The sequence below is a fragment of the Dermacentor albipictus genome, chromosome 2, assembly GCF_038994185.2.
Source record: "Dermacentor albipictus isolate Rhodes 1998 colony chromosome 2, USDA_Dalb.pri_finalv2, whole genome shotgun sequence".
NCBI lineage: Eukaryota > Metazoa > Arthropoda > Arachnida > Ixodida > Ixodidae > Dermacentor > Dermacentor albipictus.
The window spans coordinates 15974286-15999377 of record NC_091822.1 but is presented as its reverse complement, the minus strand read 5'-3'; the positions used below and the strand labels follow the sequence as shown (position 1 = coordinate 15999377).

Below are 25092 nucleotides of genomic sequence, written 5' to 3'. Positions count from 1 at the left end.
AAAGGGCCAAGACTTCGAGTTTGTACGACACGTAGGACTCGGTCGACGTCTGTACACGTGTGGCAAGAGCTTTCTTGGCATTGACTTGGCGACCGAACGGATTGCCAAAGAGGTCGCGGAGCGTCTCTTGGAAGAGATCCCAGCTCGAGATTTCCTCTTCGTGAGTCTGGAACCATGCAAGTGGAGCTCCGTCGAGGTAGAAAAGAACGTTCGCAAGCATAATAGTCGGATCCCACCTGTGACTGGTGCTCACACGTTCGTGTAAGCGGAGCCAGTCTTCAATATCAGGACAGCCGATTCCGTTGAAAACACTAGGATCACGAGGGGGCGAGACGGCGACGTAGGTCGGGGCTGCAGGCGGAGACGGTTGCGTAGATGAAGTGCCGCCGGCCGGAGCCGAAGTTGCACTGTTGGCGTTGGGACCGCTGGGAAGCTCCATGACGGGTACGGGGAACGTCCACCTCCACCAAATTAATGTTACGTGAAGCTAAAGCACAATGCCATATACAATTTATTTACAGGGAAGCTAATGGAAGGCCAAAATGGCGACGCTATATCAAGCGGGGCCCACGTCGTCTACTTCCTCCTCAGTGCAGCCTCACTGTGGTGGCTGTTCCGTAGCAATATATTCATCTTCACTAATGACATTGAACAACACATCCAAACCGTGAACGACGTTTTGAAGGCACTGATGGACCTGAACCTACGAGTGGACTTCAGGAAGTGCACTTTCGCTGCCGACTCTATCAGCTTCCTAGGGTACATAATTTCGAGAGACGGAGTTGCCATAGACCCACGACGTACGAGTGCCATATAGAACTATAGGCAACCACTCTCGAAAACGGAAGTGCGATCATTCTTAGGACTGACGTTTCGCTACAGGAAGTACATAAAATATTACGCAAAGATCGCTCAACCACTGACGAAGCTTACGAAGAAGGACGCACTACTAACATGGACTGCTGAATGCCAAACAGCTATGGACATACTGAAAGAGAGACTGACTGAAGCACCAATACTCGCCAACTTCAGCCCAGCACTCCCGACACAAGTTCACGTCGATGCATCATATAGTGCTTTTGGTGCTGTCCTTTCGCAGAAACACGCAGATGAAACACACATCCCTATTGCAAAACCCAGTGCCACTGGGACCCAGTGCGCCGGATTATGGGCCCAGTGCAGCGCGCTGGATGCTGGGGCGCTGGGAAGGCGCAGCGTGCTGGGAGGCACTGGCTACTCGTCCGAAAAACAGCTCTGGCGCGTTAAATATGTGGTGCCTGGACACCGAATATATTTTTTTGAATACAGAAAGCAACAAAGAGCGTTTTAGTGCAATAAAGAAAGAAAGAAAGCACGTAAAAATAAATCTGCTCCGACCAGGACTGCAACGTGATACCTACAGATTCCAAGCCTGGCACCTTACCGCTACGCCACGCCAGCAAGCCGAAATAGGCGGATAATTTGCCATCAACCAAGCAGGTTGATGCGCTATCGCCCAGCAACTAGAACTCACGCCTGTACCAGAAAGAAAAGTTGCTGTCCGTATTCAGCAGTATGCTTGGAAGTGCCACAACATCGATTTTCACTTGCGATTGCTATTTTAACTTCGAAAAATGTCCTAAATGAACTGCCAACCCGGGAAGGTGTATGGGCTGTTACTGCCGATTTCGATAGCCGTTTATTGTTCTTCACGCAAAGGATATGCAACGTTTCCTTAGTTCAGTGATGCCGTTCAGTCAACACGCCTGTGTAGTCATATATCTTCGTCAGAGAAGCGCAGGCTAGTACTGGGAGCCTTCGGCGATAGCACATATACCTGTGTTTATGACGCGTCATATCTGCGGTCATTGCTTCTTGTACTGGCACTGTAGAGATGAAAAAAATTGTTTATTTAAAACCACTGATGCGAAAGCTGAAATACAGACTGATTTATCCTTGTTAGATTTTGTGATTCCTGAGCCTAGACTCAGCGATAGCGTGAGGACGTACTCGGCGGATACGCTAGGCCTAAGATTCGGTGGGGATCGATCTCGGCGCGGGTAGCTGGCGAAAGCTAAAATGTGTGTATTTGAGCCTCCGAACTTTTTTTAGTACAATAGGGAAAGTGGAAGCGCACGAATCACCTTAGCTTTGTTGTCGGTGCGATAATATCAGTCAGCGGTAGGCTTCGAACAAGGGTTCTGTTCGCGCGCCTCTGAACAACTTCTGCATTTCATGTCCACTCCACAACACTGCGACAACGGCGACAACTCCCAGTCAAATGTTACGTGCGAACTACTAAAAAACGCGGCGTCCTCTGCGTTTACGTGGTTTCGTTCAAGAATTTAGCTATCCGGGGAAGCAATGCAGCAAATTAAGCCACGTGAGGTGCGGAAAATAAATGCTCGATAATTCTTGAAGAAGTATTTTTGCTGTTACAGCGTAAAGGGTGAGGAGGTTGTTGGCGGCAGTGCATAGAAGACGACGGGTGTGGCGCACCATTTTTGCTTGTGACCTGCTCGTGCCTTCGGTCTGCACCGACAGATCTCTGTAGAATGTTAGAGGCCGCGGAGAGCAAGTCAGATGGTAGGTTTATCGCGATAGCAAATATATGAAAACTCCAGGCAAAGCTTCCCCATGATGTTACGTATGTATTTGTGCGTATGGATGCTATATGTCTGTCTATGGCGCATATGCAAGGTAGATGTCACGCTATTCAACTGCCACGGTTGCTAGACCAGTCTTATGTTCTTGACTTAATGACTGCTCGGAATTGCTTAGGATTGCAGCACGGGAAGAAAAGTCACGAAACATTTCATTCATCGCGTATGCAGTCTATCTGAAGCATCCTCACACTATTAAAAAGCACGAAGCAATATCAGTGCCCACAATGTGAAGTGATGTGATTTTACTGGCACTGCTCTTCGCAGGCAGGTCAGCGACGTCTGTGCGGTGCCATTACTGACCCTACAAGCATTTAAGCGTGCCACTATTTCGACGCACCCGCATGCAGTTAGAACACCGTCCGAGGGGTTCAAGCGCAAAGCCAACACCTTGCTATCGCTCTCTATGCATCACCCTTCGGGTGAAACTACATTTCTTTTTCAAATCTCGCGCACTTTGTTTGCAGCTTGGAAATAGTGAAACCGCAGCGCTTATCATAGGGGAAGAAATTATTTGGATATTTGTCAATAAGCTGTACAACTTCCCCGCTGAAAATTTTGCGTTTAAAGCAATACCATGAATGCTGGCTAAATAATTGTTGCTAACTAACTGCCTAAGCTCATAGTAAAAAAAGATGCTCTGAGCTGCTAAAGAACGCTGTGAACGATACCAAGTTCGTGACGTTCTGGTAACGAGCCAGTCGGCTTTTTTACCACGGTAGTTAGGCGGAACACACTGTTCAGAGCTCTTGCAGCCTGCTTTTTCCTTTTGCTTGAGTGTGTATCAACTGCGCGCTGCAAAAATGAGCACCCTGTATACGAACTTGTTGCTTGCGTAATCTCGCTTAATTTCGGCCTCACAATTCGAAGCGTACATTTCTTTGTTTCTTTTTCTCGATATCCTACTTCTCTGAGTATGTGTCGTCATGTGGTCATATTTTTGTACACTCACTCCTGTTCAGAACCATTTTTATTAAGGGGGAAGCCGAGGGGCCCCTATTTAAACCCGTCGAAACAGGGAATAGAATTTTCTTCGGCAAGCAATGCAAAAAATTTGATAAATGAGAAAGCAACTGCAAGAAACCAGATTTCTTTTTCAAATGCCATCAGTTCATTCATTCAATATACTGAAAATTGCCAAAATTTCACAACACAAGACTTTGAAGTTTAGAAGTCAGCAATGAGAAACGATATGGCCATTTTGTAAACTGCACCTAATCATTCATTTAACGCGGGCAGAAGTTGCGCATCGTGCGACCCTTCGAAATGTACCACTACATAGTCAATGGGACTTTTTCGCAACTATAGTAAACACTGCGACAACTTTACGTAAGCTGTAAATTCATATATCAAGTTTGTCTGCTTCAGATGGTCCAAAAGATGACGTTTACAGAACTTCTATATCTGCTTTTCGTGCGAATTAACAAATTTGCTGACTTCCTGCCTTTATTTTTATTTGTTATTTGTTTTTATATCTTAAAACTTTCAGCTTTAAATCAAAATTCTATTTCGACAGGAACTAGAACTTAAAAAAAAGTTGGCTGAGGCTTAGCTTGGTTAAGCCTAGTCAGATGCGAAGCATATTGGTGGCTAAACTTGGTAAGTAACTTGTCGCCGAGCCGCATACTGAGCACGTTGCTTGGCCAGACGTTCTTCCCGCTCTTCATCAGTCTCTGTAGCACGCCGCAACCTTCGCTTCTCATTCCAACGAGCAGCTCTGTTTCCAGGAGGCATCTCACCTCGAGAGTGTCTAGCAGAGGCAAGCGCAGCTGCTTATATACCGCCGCGACGCCGCGAGCGACGGCGCGAGTTGGAGCCCCGTTTCTCCTCTGTCGTGACGTCACGGTGTCACATGGTATGGCATGAGTACTCAAGGTCATTGAAGGCGACACCGCCGCGCCTGAGGAGCTGGGTTGAGCTCTAGTAATATGCTTCGCATAAAAACAAAAGAACCCCGCCAGGGGGCCGAGGAGTACAGTCGTACCTCACATGGGCTCCTGCTTTTCTCGCTATGTTGTGTGGAAGATTGCTTGGAAACTCAGCGAATTTGGTAACCTCGGATTCCTCAAGTTGCAAGGAATCGTTTGACACCAGCCCCGACGCAGTGAGTGGACCTTTACTCGAATAATCAAACCCTGAACATTGTGTGACCTTGCGCTCCAAGACAAACCTAACGCCGGGGCACACGTGGCACGAGCGGGAGACCAGCGGCTCGCGCCTGCAGGCCTGCGGTGCACGCGCACGGCGCTCTCGCAGTAGGAGCGAATAACGCAGAACCAGCATCTGAGGCGAAGCGCGCCCGCTTTTCTGGAAACACAGATGGCGAACGCTTTACAAGAAGAGCCGACAATGGCGCGAATGCAGGTTACCGGGGCTAACACCGATACTATACCACAGTGGACATAGGACGCGAATAGCGGCAAAACGACGGGTAAAGCGCACATCGAGTGGCTACAAGTTGGTCGCAAAGGCAGATCAGCAAAAAAAGGTAATAAATCCACCGAGGAAAGAGCCATGGAAGTCCTGACGCCAGACCTCAATCCTCAAGCACAACCATTGCCGCAACGTCAACGCATTCTGAAGATGCGCCCCTTCCCTACTGACGACTTTAAAATCATATTCCGCCCTCAAGCAGGTCTTGACCTCTCGAAGCACACACTCATCGCAGTGACACATGCCATCGGCAGATCCAGTGGTTTGGTCCAGCAAGACTTTCACGATAATGTCCGATTACAAGTGCAGAAACTAGAGACTGTGATCATCGCGCGCACGGCAAGTATGGAACGAGCTTCCAAACTGCAGCATATCAACACCATACAACTCGGCGGAACCGTCTATCAAGTATATCCCCCCATTCGGCACCCAGACGATGTGTGCTGCGGAGTGATATACGGCCTCGAACCGGGTACAAGTCCCTCGAATATTGTTGCCGGCCTTCGAGTGGACTCAAGATACACGGTTTTCGGCGCGCGCATGCTTTGATCTTCAACAGCCGCGGTTATCACCTTCGACGGACAGCACGTCCCTTATTACGTAACGCACCAGAGCGGTGACTACAGATGCAAGCCCTACCGAAAATCCGTGCAATACTGCAGAACCTGCGGCGCCATCGGACACCGACAGGATAAATGTCCTCAGCCGAGAGCCAACTTCTGCTACACATGCGGGCGCGATGGGGTCAAGAAAGAACACGATTGTCACCGCAAGTGCAAAATTTGTGACGGACACCACGAAACGACAGGCAAGGAATGCAAGAAGAAACTCCGCAACAACCCGCCTCCTTACCAAGTCAGAAGACAGAAACTTGACAACGCTCGCGCCCGGGGAATCACTGGAGCTCGAGCACTGAAGACTTTCCCGCGCTGGTTACCACCAAGGACAGCTCACGGGAGCCCTCGCCTCGACAAAGACCTGGCCGAAGACGCTCTCGCTCTATCCTACGATCGCGCTCTACATCCCGCTCTCGATCACGGTCTCGCTCCATTACGCGAATCAATTAGGTCGCCGCGGTGAACGGAAGCAACGCCTCGAATTTCTCACGCAACCCGAGCAGTTCGGGCGAGACAGTGACGATACGGACTCTCGAACATAATGTACAGGATCTAGAGAGGACGATACAACAACCGGTAGCCGAGTGCAACATGTCAGAACTCGAGGAAAGAGTAGCGAAGAGAATAGAAGAAATCATACTAAAACATGTAGAAACTAGAATAATGAAGCGGGTAGATCAACGGCTGCAAGCACATGAAGCGAAGATTCTCGACCTTGTTGAACGACGCCTTCAAATCTTCGAGGAAACCCTCACTACAAAACTTCTTGCATCAGCAGACAGGACCATACAGACAGTGATCACTAAAATCACGAAAAAGGTAGAGCCACTAACCCGTGCGGTCACCACACTCGACGCCAAACTGGATGGCTTCATGGCGCAACAACACAACTTCATGACCTATGTTTACAAAAATTTCGTTACTCATGAACATCTGGCGGAGCAGTTAGGAACCAAACGCAAAGGACGAAGGACAGTGCGAGGGGAATCCCCGGATGATTCTAGCTCGACAACGCCAAACCACCTACTCCAGGTGGAGGACAACCACCAACATGGCGGCTCCCAAACGTAGACATACCAAGCCCCTTCGCACCCTCCGAATTTGGCACTGTAATTGCAGGTCCTATAGACCCCGCTCGGCCAGCCTGTAAGAATATCTCAAAGCAAACAATCCTCACATAATCGCGCTACTAGAAACCAACACCAAGAAAATAAAGCTCCCCGGCAACAACACTATGGGACACACTGCCCGCACCACAGTTCTTGTCAAGAAGACGCTAACCGCACAGCCTCACAAAATTGAAGGCACTGAAATCGAAAACACCATAGTGCAGGTGTTGCCGACTCGCAAGAATCAACAGAGCCTATACCTGGCCAATCTCTAGAGCGCACCGCGGTAGCAGCTACTCCAGTACGACCACTTCGTCCGGGACCTTCGCAAGAACGTTAACGGCAACCGGCTTGTTGTAGTAGGGGACTTTAACGCCCCAAACGCGGCCTGGGGCTACCCCAATACCACCAGGAAAGGGGCACGGGTTCACGAAGCCGCACAGCAGCACGGTCTTACGTTATGGAATGACCTGCTCCAACCCACCCGAGTGGGCAATAGCGTGTCCAGGGACACCAATCCTGATCTCACGTTCACTCGAGACGTGCGAAAAGCCACGTGGACCCAACTCCCGGACACGCTAGGGAGCGATCACCACATAATTCAAATCGAGGTTGAACAATCTCACCGCGCTCAAGACAGGAAAGGCGCGACTCACTGACTGGAATGCGTATAGGCATGAGCTTGACAACGATTCGGACATCGAAGACGTTGAATCTTGGCTAAACGGCATCGTAGGTGCGGCTGACGGCCACACCAAGACGATTAAACTAGACGAGGACAATCCGGTGGTCGATAACCACCTACTGCACTTATGGGAGGCTCGGCGATCGCTCCTCAAACGATGGCGACGCCAAAAGCTCAACCGCAAGCTTCAGCGCCGAATTGCCCTATTAAGCATGCAGGCACAGGAGTACGCTGAACAGCTAGCGAGTCAGAACTGGCGATCCTTCTGCGACCAACTTCAAGGGACTCTCAGCACAAAAAAGACTTGGCATATACTTCGATCCCTGGTCGATGACACCCACACCGAAACCTAACAAAGACATACAATTCACCGACTAATCCACAACTATGGCGGCACAGAGGATCAGCTACTCCAAGAACTTAAGACGAAGCTACACGGCTCAGCTAACCCGCAAACCACTGCCACCAACCTTTCCACCCCCAGGGAGTACCAAGGAGTGCCGAACGAAGAGCTAGATCGGCCCTTCACACAGGCAGAGTTGCAGGCAGCCCTCTCTAGGCTAACACGCAATACGAGCCCGGGCAAAGACAGAGTCACCAACAAGCACCTTCGACAGGTACCCCGTCGGGCGTTGACGGTTATCCTTCGGCACTATAACGACTGTCGGATCAAGGGCGAGCTACCAACAGCCTGGAAACACTCGGAGGAAACCATGGTACCCAAGCGAAACAAACCCATCTCCGTCGCATATCTCCGCCCCATCTGCCTCACGTCCTGCGCCGGGAAAGTGAACACATGGTCAACGAGCGACTCACCACACATCTCGAGGAAAACGATCGCTACCCGCACACCATGTTCGGCTTCCGCCAGATGCTCTCCACGCAGGACGTCCTCTTCCAGCTAAAGGAAGATATTCTTGACCATTTGAGCAAACACAGCAAGCATTCCATTCTAGCGCTAGACGTAAAGGGCGCCTTTGATAACGTGAGCTCTGAAGCCATTCTCCGTAATCTAGAAGATATTGGCTGCGGTGCCAAAACATACGCCTACATGCGCGCTTTCCTCACCAACCGTACGGCCACGGCGGGGATTGCCAACCTCCGGAGCAAGTCATTTCACCTACGTAACAGGGGTACGCCACAAGGTTCGGTAGTCTCGCCACTCTTCTTCAACGTGGCCCTCCTCAAGCTTCCCCGCCTCCTAGACACCGTCTCAGGGATATTCCATGCTCTATATGCAGATGATATCACACTGTGGACGAGAGGCGTGAGCACGGGCGAACAGGAGGCCCGTCTTCAGGAGGCGGCCAACATCATCGAACAGTACCTCAACACCTGCGGCCTCCACTCTGCCTCGGATAAATACGAGCTGTTAGCACTCGGGGAACGCAGCCGGGGCCAGCCCCCAAGCCACGATTCACCGGACCCACAATTAGTCCTTCTTCAGGGAGTCCCGATACCGAAGGTCGACTCACTTCGAGTCCTCGGAGTCCATGTACACAAGGACGGGTCCGGCTCGGCCACACTCCCCAGGCTACACAACACCATGGCACAGCTTACTCATCTGATACGACGGGTGGCCAATCGCCGCAATGGCCTCAAAGAGCACGAAACATTGCAAATGGTACACGCCCTCCTTTACAGCCGCATTACATACGGAACTCCTTACCTCAACCTGAAGACAGCCGAGAAACAAAAGCTAAACCTTCTAATACGAAAGGCCACGAAGCTCGCCCTAGGACTACCGACAACCGCCTCCACTGACCGATTGCTTCGCATGGGAGTTCACAACTCCTGGGAAGAACTCGCGGAAGCGCACTTCATCAACCATCAAGCTCACAACCACAGGCCGAGCAGTCCTACAACGCACAGGTTACGTAACACCAACCTAGAACACGATGGCGAACGTAAGGAAAAGATCACATCGAAGCTGCGAGAATGTTTACAAGTTCTTCAGATCCCTCGGAACATGCATCCAGAACACCATCGAGGCAGACGGCTCGCCAGGGTAAACGCCATCAGACACAAGCACCGTAACGACTCGCAAGCCTGCTACGTAGACGCAGCCAAGTATCCGGACCGAAACGCCTTCGCCATTAGCTCACAGACTACAGGGGGACGACACTGGCGTTGGCGGCAATTCTCGCCAAACGCGCGGACACAGCTGAGGAGGCCGCTATAGCACTCGCCACCCATACAAGCGAGGATGCCATAGTGGTCTTCACCGACTCTCAAACAGCGGCACGCAATTAAATGAAGGGCAGGATCTCCGCCAAAGTGATCAATTTACTGAAACGTGGCGGTACTCCTCCCCCTACACCTGCATCATGTGGGTTCCGGGACACGAGGGACTCGAGGGGAATGAAGCGGCACACACCGCGGCCCGCGCAAGCATCAACTGGGCTTCCCCGCATGGTATTCTAGACAGGTCTCACCCACACAAATCAGTGGAGGAAACGGATACAATACCGTTAACTTACCAAGCACTACTAAAACACCATCGGCTTGGACGCAGGGTGTACCCTCCACCACATCCCAAACTAACAAGAGAGAGAGAGAGAATCAACTTTTGTGCTGAGCCCTTAGTGACGGGTGGTGCGCGCTTGCACCAGATGGGGTGGAACCTTATTCTCAGGTTCCATATGTGTCCAGCAGTTCCTGGCCTCTAGCCGCCAGCGCGAGCTGGGTCGGTAGGTCGGGGCTGGACAACAAGGTCTCCCATCGCTCGGGGGGGTTGGGGCTGGGGAGGGTGGGGGGTAGGGGTGGTGGGGGGTTCTTGAGCTTAGTGCACTCTGCAAGTATGTGTGCTAGAGTGCCTTTTGACCGTCTGCAAAAAGGGCATGAAGTGTCATGCTCTGTTGGGAACATCTTATGCAAGAGCACTGGATGCGCTAGCGACCCCGCTTGCATGCGTCGCACGATCGTTTGCTGAATTCGGTTGAGTTGCGGATGCGGACGGGGAAGCCTACATCTGCCGCTTCTGTACATTTGCGTGATGTCTTTGTAGCTTGTCACGGGGTGCGGTAGCCCTGGCTCGTCCTCGGCCCGGATCGATAGTTCTCGGGCATAGTGGTCGGCGAGTGCGTTGCCTTCCACTTGCGAGTGAGCCGGGACCCACACGAGCTCAACGGCCCGCCCCGGTGATTTGCATTTGTTGAGGATCGCTAGTGCCACGGAAGAGATGTTTTCCTTGCGGTAGCTTGCGTAGGCGGTCTGGGAGTCTGTGACAACGGTCCTCACTCCCGGTTGTGCGAGTGCGAGGGCCACGGCCACTTCTTCTGCTTCGGCTGTATTCGTCGTCCGTATCGACGCGCCTGTGACAAGTTTATCTATGGTGGTGACGACCGCCGTTGCTCTGGTTCCGTGCTTGGGAAGTGAGGCGTCCGCGTAGAGGACCTCGGGGTCCTCTTCCAGCTGTCGAGCCAGTGCCTTGGCCCGCGCAGAGCGTCTCTCGTTGTTCCTCCCCGGCTGCATGTTCCGGGGGAGGGGCTTGGTCTTAATAATGTCTCTCCACGTTGTGGGGAGCGGCTCCGTTGTCGGTAGCTGTTCAATTTGCCATCCTATCTTGCGTAGGACGGCCCGACCGTGCTCTGTCCAGCTCAGCCTTACCCTCTGGTGGGATAGGTGTGCTTCCACCACCTCTTCCACCGTGTTGTGGGCACCCATTTCCAGCAGCTTCTGCGTTGACGAGTAGACTGGGATGCCCATGGCGAGTTTTACTGCTTTCCTTATCGTCGTGTTCAGCGTTTCGCGGTTCACCTTCGCAAGCTGGAGGTACGGGGCGGAGTACGTTACGCGTGACACGACGAATGCCTGCACCAGGCGCAGTGCGTCTTCTTCTTTGATTCCTCTGTTCCGGTTGGTGACTCTCCGGATCATGCTGAGGACTTGCTCGGATGTGGTCTTGATTTTGTTGACGGCTGCGTGCGCCTTGCCGTCGCTGCACAACAGCAGGCCCAGTATCCGGATCTGCTGCGTTGGTTTGATCTCTGTGCCGTCGATGGTGATGATTATGTTTGGCGGCGGCTCTTTCTTCGGTCTTCCGGGCTGTACCATGAGCAGCTCCGATTTCTGTGGAGCGCAGCTCAGGCCACAGGTCCTGGCATACTCGTGGACGGTCGTTGCCGCTCTCTACAGGGCTTCCTCCACCCAGGCATCGGAACCCGCGCGGTTCGTCCACACCGTTATATCGTCGGCATAGAACGCGTGGTCCACGCCCTCGATCTGATTGAGTAGTTCGGGCAGGGGCAGGAGTGCTAGGTTGAAAAGCAGAGGCGACAGGACAGACCCCTGTGGGGTACCCCTGTCTCCGAGCTCCACAGGCTCTGACCGTTCATTTCCTATCCGGATAGTTGTTGCTCTATTGGTTAGGAAATCTTTGATATAACCGTAGGTCTTGCGGCCACACCCCGTCTTGCGCAGGTTCTCGAGCACGCTGGCGTGGGACACGTTGTCAAAGGCCCCTTTGAGGTCCAAAGCCAGTATACCCCGGGGCGCGTGCCTCGTTGCTTTTTTAATCACCAATTCGTGTAATTGGATCAAGACGTCTTGGGTGCTCAGGTGCTGGCGGAATCCATACATGGTCGCCGGCATCTGATTTGTCTCGTCCAGGTGTGCTTGAAGTCTTCTGAGAACCATGCGTTCCATGACCTTGCCCACACAGGACGTGAGCGAGATGGGGCGCATGTTCTCGATGGTCAGAGGTTTGCCGGGTTTAGGTATGAACCGTACCTCGGCCTCTTTCCATTCTGCGGGCAACTTCGAGCTTTCCCAGGTTCTGTTGATGTGACCCAGGAGCCCACGTGCCGCCGCATCACTCATGTTATTGAGCAGCTTGTATGTAATGGCGTCCATTCCTGGTGCGCTCGCCTTATTACTCTCGTCTATGGCTGTTAACAACTCCGTGATGGTGAACGGTTCATCCAATGCCGGATTTTCCGGTCCCCCGTACTCCTCCGGTATCGGAAATCGCCCTCTCTCCGTCTTGAGGTAGATCGCCTTGAGGTCTTCAATGAGCCTTTGGCCGTTGCCATCGTAAGCGTTCAGAACTTTGGTGAGGTTGCGGTTGGTTGCGGTCTTGCTGCTCAACGGGTCGATCAGGTGTCTGAGCAGGCACCAGGTCTTGCGCGCCGACAGCGTTCCCTGCAGCCCGTCGCACGTACTCATCCAGTTCTCTCGGCACAGCTTGGTTGCGTATTCAGCGATCTGTTTGTTGAGAAGCGCGATGCGTTTGACGAGCTTCTTGTTTCGTCGTTGACGCTTCCATCTTCGCGTGAGCGAGTGCCGCGCCTCCCACATGTGTGCTAGTTTGGCGTCGACGAAGGGCGTCTGCATCGTTGTCACAACTTCTTGAGTAAATCTGTCGAGCGCGATCTTTTGTTCTCGCGCCCATTCTGCGTACGTTTGATGTCTGCCCTCCTCCGCGTTTTCTCCGGAGGTCTCGTTTTCTTCGTCCGTGTGCTTGCGCATTCGGTCCCAGTCGGTGATCCGGGCTTTGCCGAGGGCTGCCCGGTACCTTGGTCCCTTGATCGTTACACTTATGATACTGTGGTCGGAGCCCAGGTCTACGTCTTCGTTCCGCCAGGCCACTTCTAGGGAGCCCGCCATCCACGACAGGTCCGGGGTGGTGTCCCTGTTGACGCTGTTTCCCTTTCGGGTGGCGACGCCCGGTTCATTGAGGAGCGCCATTTCTTGGTCCTCCATTGCCTTTGCTAGAGCCTTGCCTCGTTTAGATTGGTATTTGTAACCCCATGTAGTGTGAGGGGCGTTGAAGTCGCCTAGGACCAGGAGCGGCCTGTTTCCCGCCAACCTCTTCGCCTGGCTCACTGTTGTTTCAAAGTCGTACTGCCTTTGTGACGGCCTGCAGTATGCGCTCATCACAAACAGGTTTCCGGCACTGCCAATAGTCCTTGTGTGAACCTCGACCAGCGTGTGTTCGCAGCCCTTTTGCGCGGTGAGGTGCTGGGTGGCTGCTATGTTGGTGCGCACCAGTAACGCCGTCCCGCCTTCCGTCGGATCCGTGTACGTGATGTAATCCGGGAGTCTGGGTCTGCCGTGTGTCTCTTGTAACGCGATAATATCCGGTTTCTGGTCGAGCCCATCTAAGTGAAGTTGTAACTCGGCTTCCTTGGTGCGGATGCCCCTGCAATTCCATTGGTAAATGATCGTTGTTTCCCCCCCGCGGATTTGCTTTTTACTGTTCGGCGTCTGCGCCATCTTCCTTTGACGTTTTGATGCGACCGCGCCTGTACGCGATCGATTCCTTGACTTTATTGGCGCGTTCTTTCCTTAGCGCTGCGAACTTGTTCTTCACGGTTATCGTCGCTGTCTTCGCCGCCAGTCGTTCGTGCTTGACTGACAGGATCTTAATTTGACCCTCGAAGACCTCTAACCTGGCATTCATATTGTCGAGATTCTCGTTAATTTGATTGATGGCTGCGAGTATCGCTGCCAGTTTGCCCTCTTGCGGTGGTTGCTGTTGTTGATTTGACGGCTGCGGTGCCGCTGCTGCCGTCTTGCAGTCAGCTGTGGTTTCAGCGTCCATCGCTTCTTGAACATTCAATGCTTGGTGCATGGGCTGCGCCTCTCCTCTCCGCTCTAGGCGCGGCGAGAGGGGGTCCCTCCGCGGCACCTTGCGTTTCTCGTTGGCGTCCTCGGGTGCCGGGCTCGTTTTGGTTAATTTAGTCGCTGAGCTGCCGCTAGCTAGCGCGTCTATTTTACTCATGAGTGCTCTGATCTGCACATTCTGTTCCTGAATCTGGGCGTTTTGCCTTTCGATTAGTCTTTTAAGTTCTGTACATTCGCCGCACTCTTGGCGAGTTGCGGCGTTTTGGCTAGAGGGGGCAGGTGCGTTAGGGTTGAGGGGTGGGAACTCTTTGTCGTCCCCTAGAGCGACGGAAGACCTGTTGGTCCAGCCCACCTTTTTCTCGGCGAGTATCCCTCGTTGGTTGGACTCGACCCGGGTTCTTGATCTGGTCCGGGACCTCGAACGGGATCCCCGGCGTCTTCCACTCGAGCTACGACTGCCTCCTTTCCCCATCGTCTCCCAGCGGCGGCCGTCCTTGGAGCCAGCCGATGGCGCCTGGTCGGCCCTGTTCGGGCCATCCCGGGAACGGGATCGCGATCGTTGGCGGCTTTGGTGGCTGCCCTTGCGAGCCGGCGTTCTCGAACGGCTCCGCGAAGAGGTGCTGCGTTGGGCACGGCCTGCAGGACCTCTATCTTCTTGGCTACTGTCGTCGATGGCCCGGCGCCGTTCCCAGCGCCGGCGCCGCACCACGTACGGCGTCTTGAATTTTGCCTTACAGGCCCGGTCGGCGGTGAGATGCTTGCCGCCGCACAGGCCGCACTTGGGCACACACGCGTGCTCTTTGTCCGGGTTGGCGATGCCGCACCCCCGGCAGATGCGATTTTGGGGATTGGGGCACACGTCCATTCGGTGTCCGACGCGGCCGCACTGGTAGCAGACGTCGATCTGCTTGCGGTGCAGTGAACATTCAACGAGCAGGTTCCCGTAACGCACGTAATTGGGAACCTTGGGTCCCTCGAAGGCAATAACCACGGATCTGGTCTTGCCAATTCGTTTCGCCTGCCAAACTAACAAGAAACGAAGGCACCGACTACAGGCGACTCCAGAGCAATACCTTTACCCACGGAAGCTTGCGGCATCATTTCCACCCGACGCTATACAGGTACACCTGTCTACAATGCAACGTGCCAGACACCCTGGCACACCTTCTCCTGCAATGCAAGAACACCCGAGCAAGGATCACAGCGACACAACTAATAGCAGCAGACGCAGACCCAAACCTCCTTGCTGAAACGTGGGAGGCTGCGATCTCCAAGCCGGACCTGGTCGACCTGCGCGAACTAGTCGCCCGGGCCCGGAGGGCCATCCAAGCCGGAGGGTTCCTAAAGTAAGGGACCCTCCCACCTCGAATGACAAGTCACGACTTCAAATAAAGGTTTCATTCTCTCTCTCTGAAATGCAACAAATTGGAGCCCATATCGGTAAAAGAAAATGAAAGCAATTGTTTGTTTTGTATTTAACTGAATGGGAACGCTGGAGTTGGCCTTCAATCTCTTCTTTTGCTCGCAGTACTATGCGAATTATTGAATGAATAAATAAATAAAAAAATCTATGAGCCATTACGCTCTGTGAAGGTGGATGACCAGCGATGCTGTCTAGCGCACGATACAGAGGTGACGCAACATTGTGAACAAAGGTACGGACACATTTATTGTCCTAATCTGTGGTCATCGCGGCGATATATGTATGCACACACATTTGAGTGTCACCTCTGTTATTAAATGTGTCCGCCGCGCAAAACAATGAATGGCTCATGCCCCCTTAAGCAATGGCTCATACGTCCGTCAGCGTGGCCTTCGCATTCGACGAAGTGAAATTCCACACTGGAATCATGAGCGGCTTCTTTAGGCAGCTGTGGAAGATGACGACGCTCGAGCCATTGCTGGCGATGATAGTTTTTTGTGCAACGGAGCCCGCTGTGGAAGACGGCGACGATGACGACAAACGCGCGAGCAGTGACAGTAGCCGTTTTGAGTGGTTGGCGCCGAGAATTTTTAACAATCGTCTTGAAAAAGCTGAAGAAAGCATTTTTTTCAAGACATCTGTTCTTAACCCTTGTGCCTAGGACCTCTTTGGGTCCCACGGGTGACAAGGGTAGTTCAAGGACGCGTTACAGGTCCCCGAGCCCACAGGGGTATGTGGCATTGAACAGGCCACATTGATGCCTTTTCATCCCAATTATTGAAACAGAACATTAAAATTTGAAACAGCATAAGTCAGGCTAGAAAAGGCACTTTCTTTTAATTGCGATAGCAATTATATGGACACCCCAGGCGCATTCTTGCCGTCGCCGTGGTGCTCTGAATTAAGTCCGATGGCGATAACACCATCACCGTGCGTTGTTTGCTGTAGACGCGAGCGAAAGCACACGAAGGATGGAAGCGGACAGTAGACGCGCCGTCTTCCGTCGAGCGAAAGTGCGTGGGAGAGTATCGTTGTACTCCGGCAGCAACTGTGCATCACGCGACTGAGTGAAAGGGCAACTGACGAACGCGGCTGTCCGCGCGATAGGCAGGAGAGTGGGGAGGCAGCGCGGGAGGGAGAGGGGTGGCTTCGGCTGAAGGCTGTTTCACATGCTGCGACTGGAACGAAGAAAATCGCTTCAGTCGCACGCATCGTAATGCGACTTTTAGAGGGCCCATTTCACATGATTGCGATTTCAACAATGCGACTGGTGCGACGCCTAGGGTTGCTTACTGGCTGGTTTCGTGGCAAATGCTGTAGAATTCTTTTCTTGTATTGAATAAAACGTTTACATTACTTATTATTTACTTTTCTTGATTAGGAGCAAATAATATGCACGGTTAGTAAATTAAAAACGTGTTAGTTGAGCTTTGTTTTTGAGTGCGCAACAGTGGTTTCTGAAGTTCAGTGCGACTTGGCGCACGTAAACAGCTGCTCGCAGGTGTTTCAACGCTGCGTGTTGTCTCATCTGCCTTCTATGACCGTTTCGTTCTGGCTGCGCTGCAAAAATCTACAAGACGACACATTGACAAGTTCTTATGTAGCTACTCTCACCGCATATTCTGTATTCGGAATTCGGCTGCCAAGAAGTCGTTGTGTCAGGCCAACAAGATCATCGCGCTACCCGTGCTCGGCGTCAGCTTCTGGAGCAATTATGTGCTTATATTGCTCGTGATTGCACATATGTGGTGCCTGCTCCTAGCCATATTCTTGCGCGAAACGCAACAACAAACACCAACCCGAAAGCCCGCGTGTGCCCCTGAACGAAGCCGCAAATGATCTGTGTGATTACTGGACGTAGAATGAAAATGGTGTTCTGAAATTCAAATTTAGCGCTAGCCTGGTTCGTCCATTGCCGTACATGTGCTGTGAATATATATATGGGAGTTGTTGTAGCTCCGACGGGGCGGCCGGACGGATGATTTACGGCATGAGGCCTAAATGCCCGGGGCGTGCAGCGCCGCAAGAAAGAGCTGGACTGCTTCATTCGGCGATCAGACAGAGAATGAATTTTGATTTCTGCGAGGGGAAACGGAAGGCAACTTACAGCGTTTGGCGCTCAGTGGCGCCCTGACGTAAACGACCCAAAACCGAAACCAGAAGCCAACACAGGATACCACACCACCTCTCCCTTGAAAGAAAATGCGCTACTCGCTCTCCTCGCAACAAAAGCAAGTCATGAGTCACAGAATAACACATGTTAGCACTGTAACACACGTGTTTAGTGATGACAGCTTTACACAATAGAATTTGACATGTTTGGCTTCCCCATTTTATGAAAAACGCACAACATGAAAACTGAAAATTAACATGATTGCACTCTAGTTCTGCAGTTTCAGTACCCGTCTTGGGGAGACGATGTGATGCAGCCTGCACACACAGATCACACATGAAAAACATTCCCAGAGTACAAAAGTAGACAGTGCAAAAATATGTGTGCCCCCTGGGGCAGCATTGATGGGTGGTTTATTCGCCCTGAGCCTTAATCGAGAGTCTCTGTGGCTGCCGTGGATTGGAGATTGTGCGTACAAGCACTTTACGCTCCAAGGTTTGGATAGTCCCCCCGTAAGGATGCTAACGACTTATTGTTAAAAACTTTTTGGCATGAAAGACAAATTCGTATGGCGGCTACTACCGCAGTGAAAATGTGCATACTACACGTTTATGCTGCAAAATATGTATTGTACAAGAAATGTATGGTATCCCTTCTGCGGGGACGCTAAGAAATAAAGAAAAGTGTTCCTACCACTAGGAATCTACTGATAAAGCTGCAGTATAGCAGTAAGTACAGCGTGCACATAGCACCCTTTATGCTGCCAGAAATCCCCCCATTTGAAGAATACTACTTATGTCGTATTTACCTAACAAACAGGCAAAAAAAGACTTTTGGCGTTGAGAGCCGAATTCGCATGGGAGGGTTGGGACCTCTGTAGACAGTAAGCCAAGACAGAAAGCTACTTGGAAACATAATCCTTAAACCGTTTCGGAGGTTGTCTATGGCGTGTGGACCTACGAAGGACTGGTTCAAGTTGTAGAGGAGGAACAGCAAAGTGTTACTCGTACTGGGGCTAGAAGGTGTATCAGAGACCCGAGTGCCTTCAGGGGCAGTGTCTTGGGAAGGAGTGTCGCACGGACGTTCAGGAGACTTTTCTGCACGGGGTGAACCCGGTGGGGGTGGTGAGACAGGTGGATGCAAAGAAGGGGTTGCAGCGGGAAAGTGGGAACCAGTAGGAACTGGAAGAAAAGGTGGAAAACTATCGTCGAAGGATGTCCCGTCATTGAAGTGACTCCTTTCATGTGTTGTTTCACCCTGAAGTACTGAGTATTTCATCAGTTTAGACGCATTCCAACGCCTGCCATTTTCAAGCTGGAAAGTACTGCGACCTACTTTGCGATAAATCTTGAACGGACCGGAGTATTTAGGACCAGATTTCCGTGAAGTACGTACCCTAACCAAATCGCCTGGCTGAAACTGAGGACATTTGGTTGCGCGACGACGATCCACATACTTTTTAGTATTTTCCTGTTTTTAACGTACTCTACTCTGCACATCCGGGCGCAACTTTGGAGAAGCAAATTCAAGATGAATTGGAGGCATGTTTGCAACGTCCAACCGAGTTCGTGGTTGTCGACTATGGAGCAGCATACCTGGAGACACACCGGTAGCCATATGTGTAGTAAACCTGTGAATTGCCAAGTATTCTAAGACCGCAAGTCTGAGGTCTCGCTGTTCCGAAATAGCAATCTGTATGAATTCTTTAAGGATACCGTTAAATCTTCCTACCTGGCCATTGACCTCTGGGTAGTAAAGAGAAGAAAAGCTTAATGCATCTTTCCTTCAGGAAGTTTTCAAACTGCACAGAAACAAACTGTGGTTCATTGTCGGACACTATAGCATCAGGAAATCCTTCTCTACTAAATATGGACATGATACTGTGCATGATGGCTTCCGATGTGACGGAAGGCATAAAAGAAACTTCGGGCAACTTGGAATGATAGTCAACCATGACCAAAGCAAAACGTGCATACTGTGGAGCACGATCAAGAGTGCCTATTATGTCTATGGCCAACTTTTCCCATGGTCTTAACTGCCATTCGACAGGTCGTAATTGAGCAAAGGATGGTGGCGGTGGTAACAACTTTATTAACAATCCGGCAAATTCGTGGCGTGGGCCTAGGCCGCCCCCGAGGAGGTCCGGGGATCCTGTCTCCTCGCCGCCTCACGGGCTTGCTGGATGGCCCATAGTTGATTTTCGAGGTTTGAGCTGCGCAACGCGGCCGTCCATCGCGCCGCAGCTTCATCTGGGGCAACTGCATTTTCTTTACATATAATTTCACATTCCCAGAGAATGTGTCTAAGAGATGCGTGAGCCCTGCTGCATAGCTTGCAGTTATCATCTGAGTAGATGTCCGGATATATCCTCCTGAGATGGACGGGGTTGGAGAAGGTCTTTGTAGCTGCCGCCAGTCTACCGCTTGGGCCCTGTCGAGTTTGGGGTTAGGGGGCGGATAAACCCGCCTTGAGTTTTGATAAAATTTTGTAATATCACAGTATCTGGTCATTCTGTCCCTCTCTGTCCATGCCTCCGATGGATTTCCAACCCAAAGAGAGGATCCTTCTTCGCGGGCGCGGAACGTTAGACCTCGCGCTACGCGGTGGACCTCCTCGTTGAGGTTGGGTACGGGGGTGTCGGGGGACGTGGGAGGCGGGAACCATATAATGTGCCGTTCCTCCGTCTCCTCGGAGGTGACATAGTTCGCGTTGGCTTTGAGTATAGCCTCAGCCTTCGGCGAAATTCTGCCTTGTGCATAGTTTCTGACCACCGTCTGCGAGTCACTGATTACGTATCTACAACTGGGGTTAACGATGGCTAGGGCTATCGCCACCTCTTCCGCTACCTCGGGGTTTTTTACACGTATGCTACAACAACTGACCAATTGTTTCTCGGTATTGAGGACGGCCACTGCAAAAGCACGTCAATCCTCGTATTTTGCCACGTCTACGTACAGCGCTTCCTTGCCCCTACCGAAGGCTTGGAGTAAAGCCTTGGCTCTACTCTCTCTTCGACCCTGATTGAATTCGGGGCTCATGTTCTTGGGTATATTAGCCACCTGCAGCTTTTCCCTGATCGCACTTGGAAGGGATGTCTTGTCGCCGTGCTGCTTGTGATAACTTATCCCGAGTTTGTCCAGGATACTCCTGCCCATTCGTGTCTTCGCTAGTCTTTCGAGTTGCGAGATTTGGTGTGCTTCAATTAACTCTTCAAGCGTGTTGTGGACGCCCAGCTGTAGCAGCAGTTCCGTGCTGGTGCTGTCTGGAAGGCCCAGTGCCACCTTGTGTGCTCTTCTAATGAGGGTGTTCAGTTTGGCATATTCGGCCGCGTACCAGTTGTGGCAAGGATGGTTTGGCCGATTTATCTGCTTGTTGGCACACAAAGCAGTTTCCCCCAAGTTCCTCAACTTGCCTATCCATGTGAGGCCACCAGTAGATGGCTCTCAATCTGAGCTTAGTTTTCGTGATGCCTAAGTGACCTTCATGAGCAATACACAGGAGTATCTGACGCAAGGAAGCAGGAGGAACGATACGTTCACCTCGGAGAAGCAGCTTATCCATGCAGGACAATTCGGACTGTAAAGCAGCATACGCCTGTAACTGTGGCGGAAGGTCCGCCGCAGTTCTCCATCCTTTTGTTATTTTGTCTTTTATTGCTTGGCACATTGGATCTGCTTGTGTGGCTGCTTGGAATTCCTCCTTTGTAATACAAGATGAAACTAAAGACACTATTGCTCACCTAGTGCTGGTTCACATTCGGGAGGGACAGGTAGGCGTGACAATGCGTCCGCAATGATATTTTGGTCACCTTTACAGTACTGAATGGAGAAATTCTAATATAGCAATCTTGCATTCCACCGTGAAATTTCTAATGGTCGCTGTCCAGGGCCCTTTCAAGATAGCAATGCGACTAGAGCTTGGCGATCAGTTCGTAGAGTGAACTGTCGACCCCACAAGTAAACATGCCAGTGTTCACACGCAAACAGACATGCCAATGCTTCCCGTTCGCCTACGGAGTACCGTCGTTCTGCGGAAGATAACGTGCGAGAAGGAATAGCTACTGTAAAGAGCTCATTTCCGCATTTTTGCAGTAGGATGGCTCCTGTGCCAACGTCAGAAGCATCAACCATCATAACAATAGACAGATGCGGTTGAAACATGCGTACCAACGGGCGTGATGCAAGTACGTCTTTAATCGCCTGAAAGCTGCATTCAGTATCCTTATCCCAGACAAAGGCTTTTCCTTGCCTTAGGAGTTTTCTTAGCGGTTCCACTACGTCGGCATACTGCAGGATAAATTTAGCATAATATCCCGTGAGGCCCAGGAATGAATGTAGAGCCTTTTTGTCCTTAGGCTGTGGTGCTTCCACGATTGCCTGAAAATGCCGTTTGCGGAAATTTTATGTCCTAAGAAGGTTAATTCTGGGACACTGAATACGCACTTGTGGTTAAGCTGCATGCCTGCATTACTTATCCTAGACAGAACATTTTGCGAATTTCTGTCGTGGTCACGTTGAGTGTGACCCCATACAAGAATATCAGCAAGGTAGCACAAGGTGCCTGGACAGTCTTTTAAAACAGATGACATGATCTGATGGAAAGCGGAGGTCACAGATGCCAAACTGAAACACACACGTTTGAAGCGGAAAAGACCATCATGAGTTATAAAAGTAGTAATCTCACGGCTTTTCTCGAACAATAAAACCTGATGATAAGCGGACTGCAAGTCCAAATTACTAAAGACAGTAGCACCAGCGAGTCGATGCAACAGTTCGTCACCTCTCGGTTGTGGAAAGGCGTCGATGATGATAGCCTTGTTGGGGTCTCGAAGATCGATGCAAAGTCCAATGGAATTTTCATTTTTCATTTCATTTATTATACCCCTCAGGGCCAAGGGCATTACAGAGGGGGAGTGGTAATTACAAAAAGAAGACAAACACAGTTGGTTACATGAGTGTTTAAATGGTACCTGTATATACAATATTAGCTAAGGCTTCACGGAACTGTTCATAATGAATAAGGCCTACAACTTCGGCGGGAAGATGGTTCCAGTCACGCGAGGTTCGCGGCAAGAATGATTGTGAAAAACTTTTGGTGTTGCATGACAAAATACCAGCTTTGTACTGATGATCAAAATACCAACTTTGTACTGATGATCAATGCGACGGGATACATAAATTGGATGGGGGATGAGGTGATCTCGTAGAGTATGGTCATGGTACAACTTGTGGAAGAGGGCAATGCGAGACACTTTCCTGCGAGATGCCAGCGATGGGAGGCAAAGATTAGATTTCATGTTAGTTATACTCGCCGTGCAGTTGTAGTTAGCAAAAATAAAACGTACAGAGTTATTTTGAACCATTTCGAGGTCAGTGATTAGGTTTTCATGAGCACGGTCCCATACCGGAGTCGCGTATTCAAGTTTGGGTCGTATTAATGTTTTATATAACAAAAGTTTCAAATTAGTAGGTAAGTTGAAAAAGTTGCGACGTAGGTAGCCAAGCATGCGATTAGCGTTTTTGATTATGTTTTCAGTATGAAGAGACCAGTTTAGGTTAGAAGTGATGTAAACACCAAGATATTTATATGAAGAAACTGATTCCAACAACATGTTGTTAATGTAGTACGACGGTATTGTAGAAGTTTTCCTAGAAACACGCATGACTTTGCATTTGTTAATATTGAGCTCCATTAGCCATTCATTGCACCAGTTCCCTATCGTGGTAAGGTCTGATTGAAGTAATTCAGTATCGTTAGCATTGGTAACTTCTCTGAAGATGACGCAATCATCAGTGAATAGATGGATATGGGAGTTGATAAGCGAGGGAAGATCATTAATGTAAATTAGGATCAGTAGGGTTCCAAGGACGGAACCCTGTGGAACACCTGAACGGACCTCTGTAAAACCGGAGTTAATGCCGTTAGCACAAACAAATTGCGAGCGGTTGAGAAGAAAACATTCAATCCATTTAAAAAGGTTACCGTCTATGTTAAGTTGTTTTAGTTTATGAAGTAATAGTTTGTGACACACCTTGTCGAATGCCTTTGAAAAATCTAAGAATATACAATCAACTAGTGATGATTTGTCAAGAATATGGTGTAGTGCGTGTGTAAATGATATGAATTGGGTTTCACAAGAGTAAGATTTCCGAAAACCGTGCTGTGCTGACGTAAAAAATGAGTTCAATTCAAGGAAATTAACCAGGTTAGTAAAAAAACCTTCTTTCGAACGACGACGAGCGGAGAAATCCACTCGGACGCAATGACTCGTTCGATGACATCAGGTGATTCCAGGCGTTGCAGCTCGGCGGAGACTTGCTCCCGGAGAACCAGAGGTAGAGGACGCAGTTTCGCTGAGACTGGTTGTACTGAAGGTCGTAGACGAACGTCGTAGACGAAGCCCTTTACAAGTCCCAATTGTCCTTAGAACGGATGGGCGAACTCTGCAGGAGCGTTGGGTGGAAGAGACGGAAGCTGGACGTTTGGGTCAACTGGAAGTCCTGGTACTTCTTGACATGTGAGCGAAGATGCTTGAATATCAATGCCCAAAGCTTGAATGGCGTCTAAGCCCGGAAGAGAGGTGCCTTGGTTCATAACGTGAAATGTCATACTGCAGCCTTGTTGCGGTACTTGACCAGTACGGAGAAATGTCCTGAATGCAGAATTTCTTGCTGCGAATAATTCTTGAGTCGAAGACTCGAAGAAGATAATGGAAAAAAACTTGAAATGTTCTTCGTATAGGGAGCTGTTCATCAGCGACACCGTAGCTCCTGTGTCCACGAGCAACTTGACTGTGCTATTCGCAATGAGGACTTCGGCGCGAATTGTTGCCGGACGGGAATTCGGTACTTGAATTGTAAGCACAAACGGGACTGTAGTGGCTGATTCTGTATCAGCGGTAACGGAAACAAGCTGCAGTTGAGCAGGAGACTGTCACTGCGTTCGGTTCCTCGAACGGCAAACCGAAGCGTAATTTCCCACTTTTCCGCACGCACGGCAGGTAACGTGCTTTGCCGGACAGGCTGGATCGGATGCCATGTGGTGAGGTGAACCACATCGGTAACAATGGGGTGCGAACTCTTGACTAGCTTCGCAGAGTTCGGGCTGGGCGTCAAGTTGGCCGGCCGCTCGGAGATGCGACTGTCCGCCACGCCGTTGATCGCCATCTTGAAGGCGCCAGGTCGAGGGAGAAGGAGGGCGGGGACCGCCATCTTGCGCGCCCGGGCGAGGAAGGAGACGACTGGCGACGCCATCTTGGCGTTGCGTCGAGACGCACTGAACAGACACGCTGTTGAAGACTTCAAGTTCCCTGTCAACTTGCTCCATGCTTCGTCCGATTTTCTCGGCTTTATGGAGCGTGAGGGACGATCCTTCGTAGAGTAGCCTTTCTCGTATTCTTCTTGATGTGATGCCTTGCAGGATTTGGTCGCGAAGGGACTCGTCGTGCCAAGCGCCGAACGCACAAGCAGGCGCTAGCTCTTGTAGCACGGTGACGAAGTCCTG

The 25092-nt window shown here is 50.9% G+C and overlaps 1 protein-coding gene across 1 annotated transcript; it reads right to left on the bottom strand.

The window, feature by feature from the left end:
• Nucleotides 1-8957: 8957 nt before the first annotated feature.
• LOC139055665 (serine/arginine repetitive matrix protein 2-like) lies at nucleotides 8958-24842 on the bottom strand. The gene is made up of 5 exons (XM_070533194.1): nucleotides 24599-24842; nucleotides 18550-18770; nucleotides 15218-15223; nucleotides 13938-15071; nucleotides 8958-9020 (listed from the first exon to the last, which is right to left on the bottom strand). The coding sequence occupies exons 1-5, from the start codon at nucleotides 24840-24842 to the stop codon at nucleotides 8958-8960; spliced, it is 1668 nt and encodes a 555-aa protein (XP_070389295.1).
• Between the last annotated feature and the right edge of the window lie 250 nt (nucleotides 24843-25092).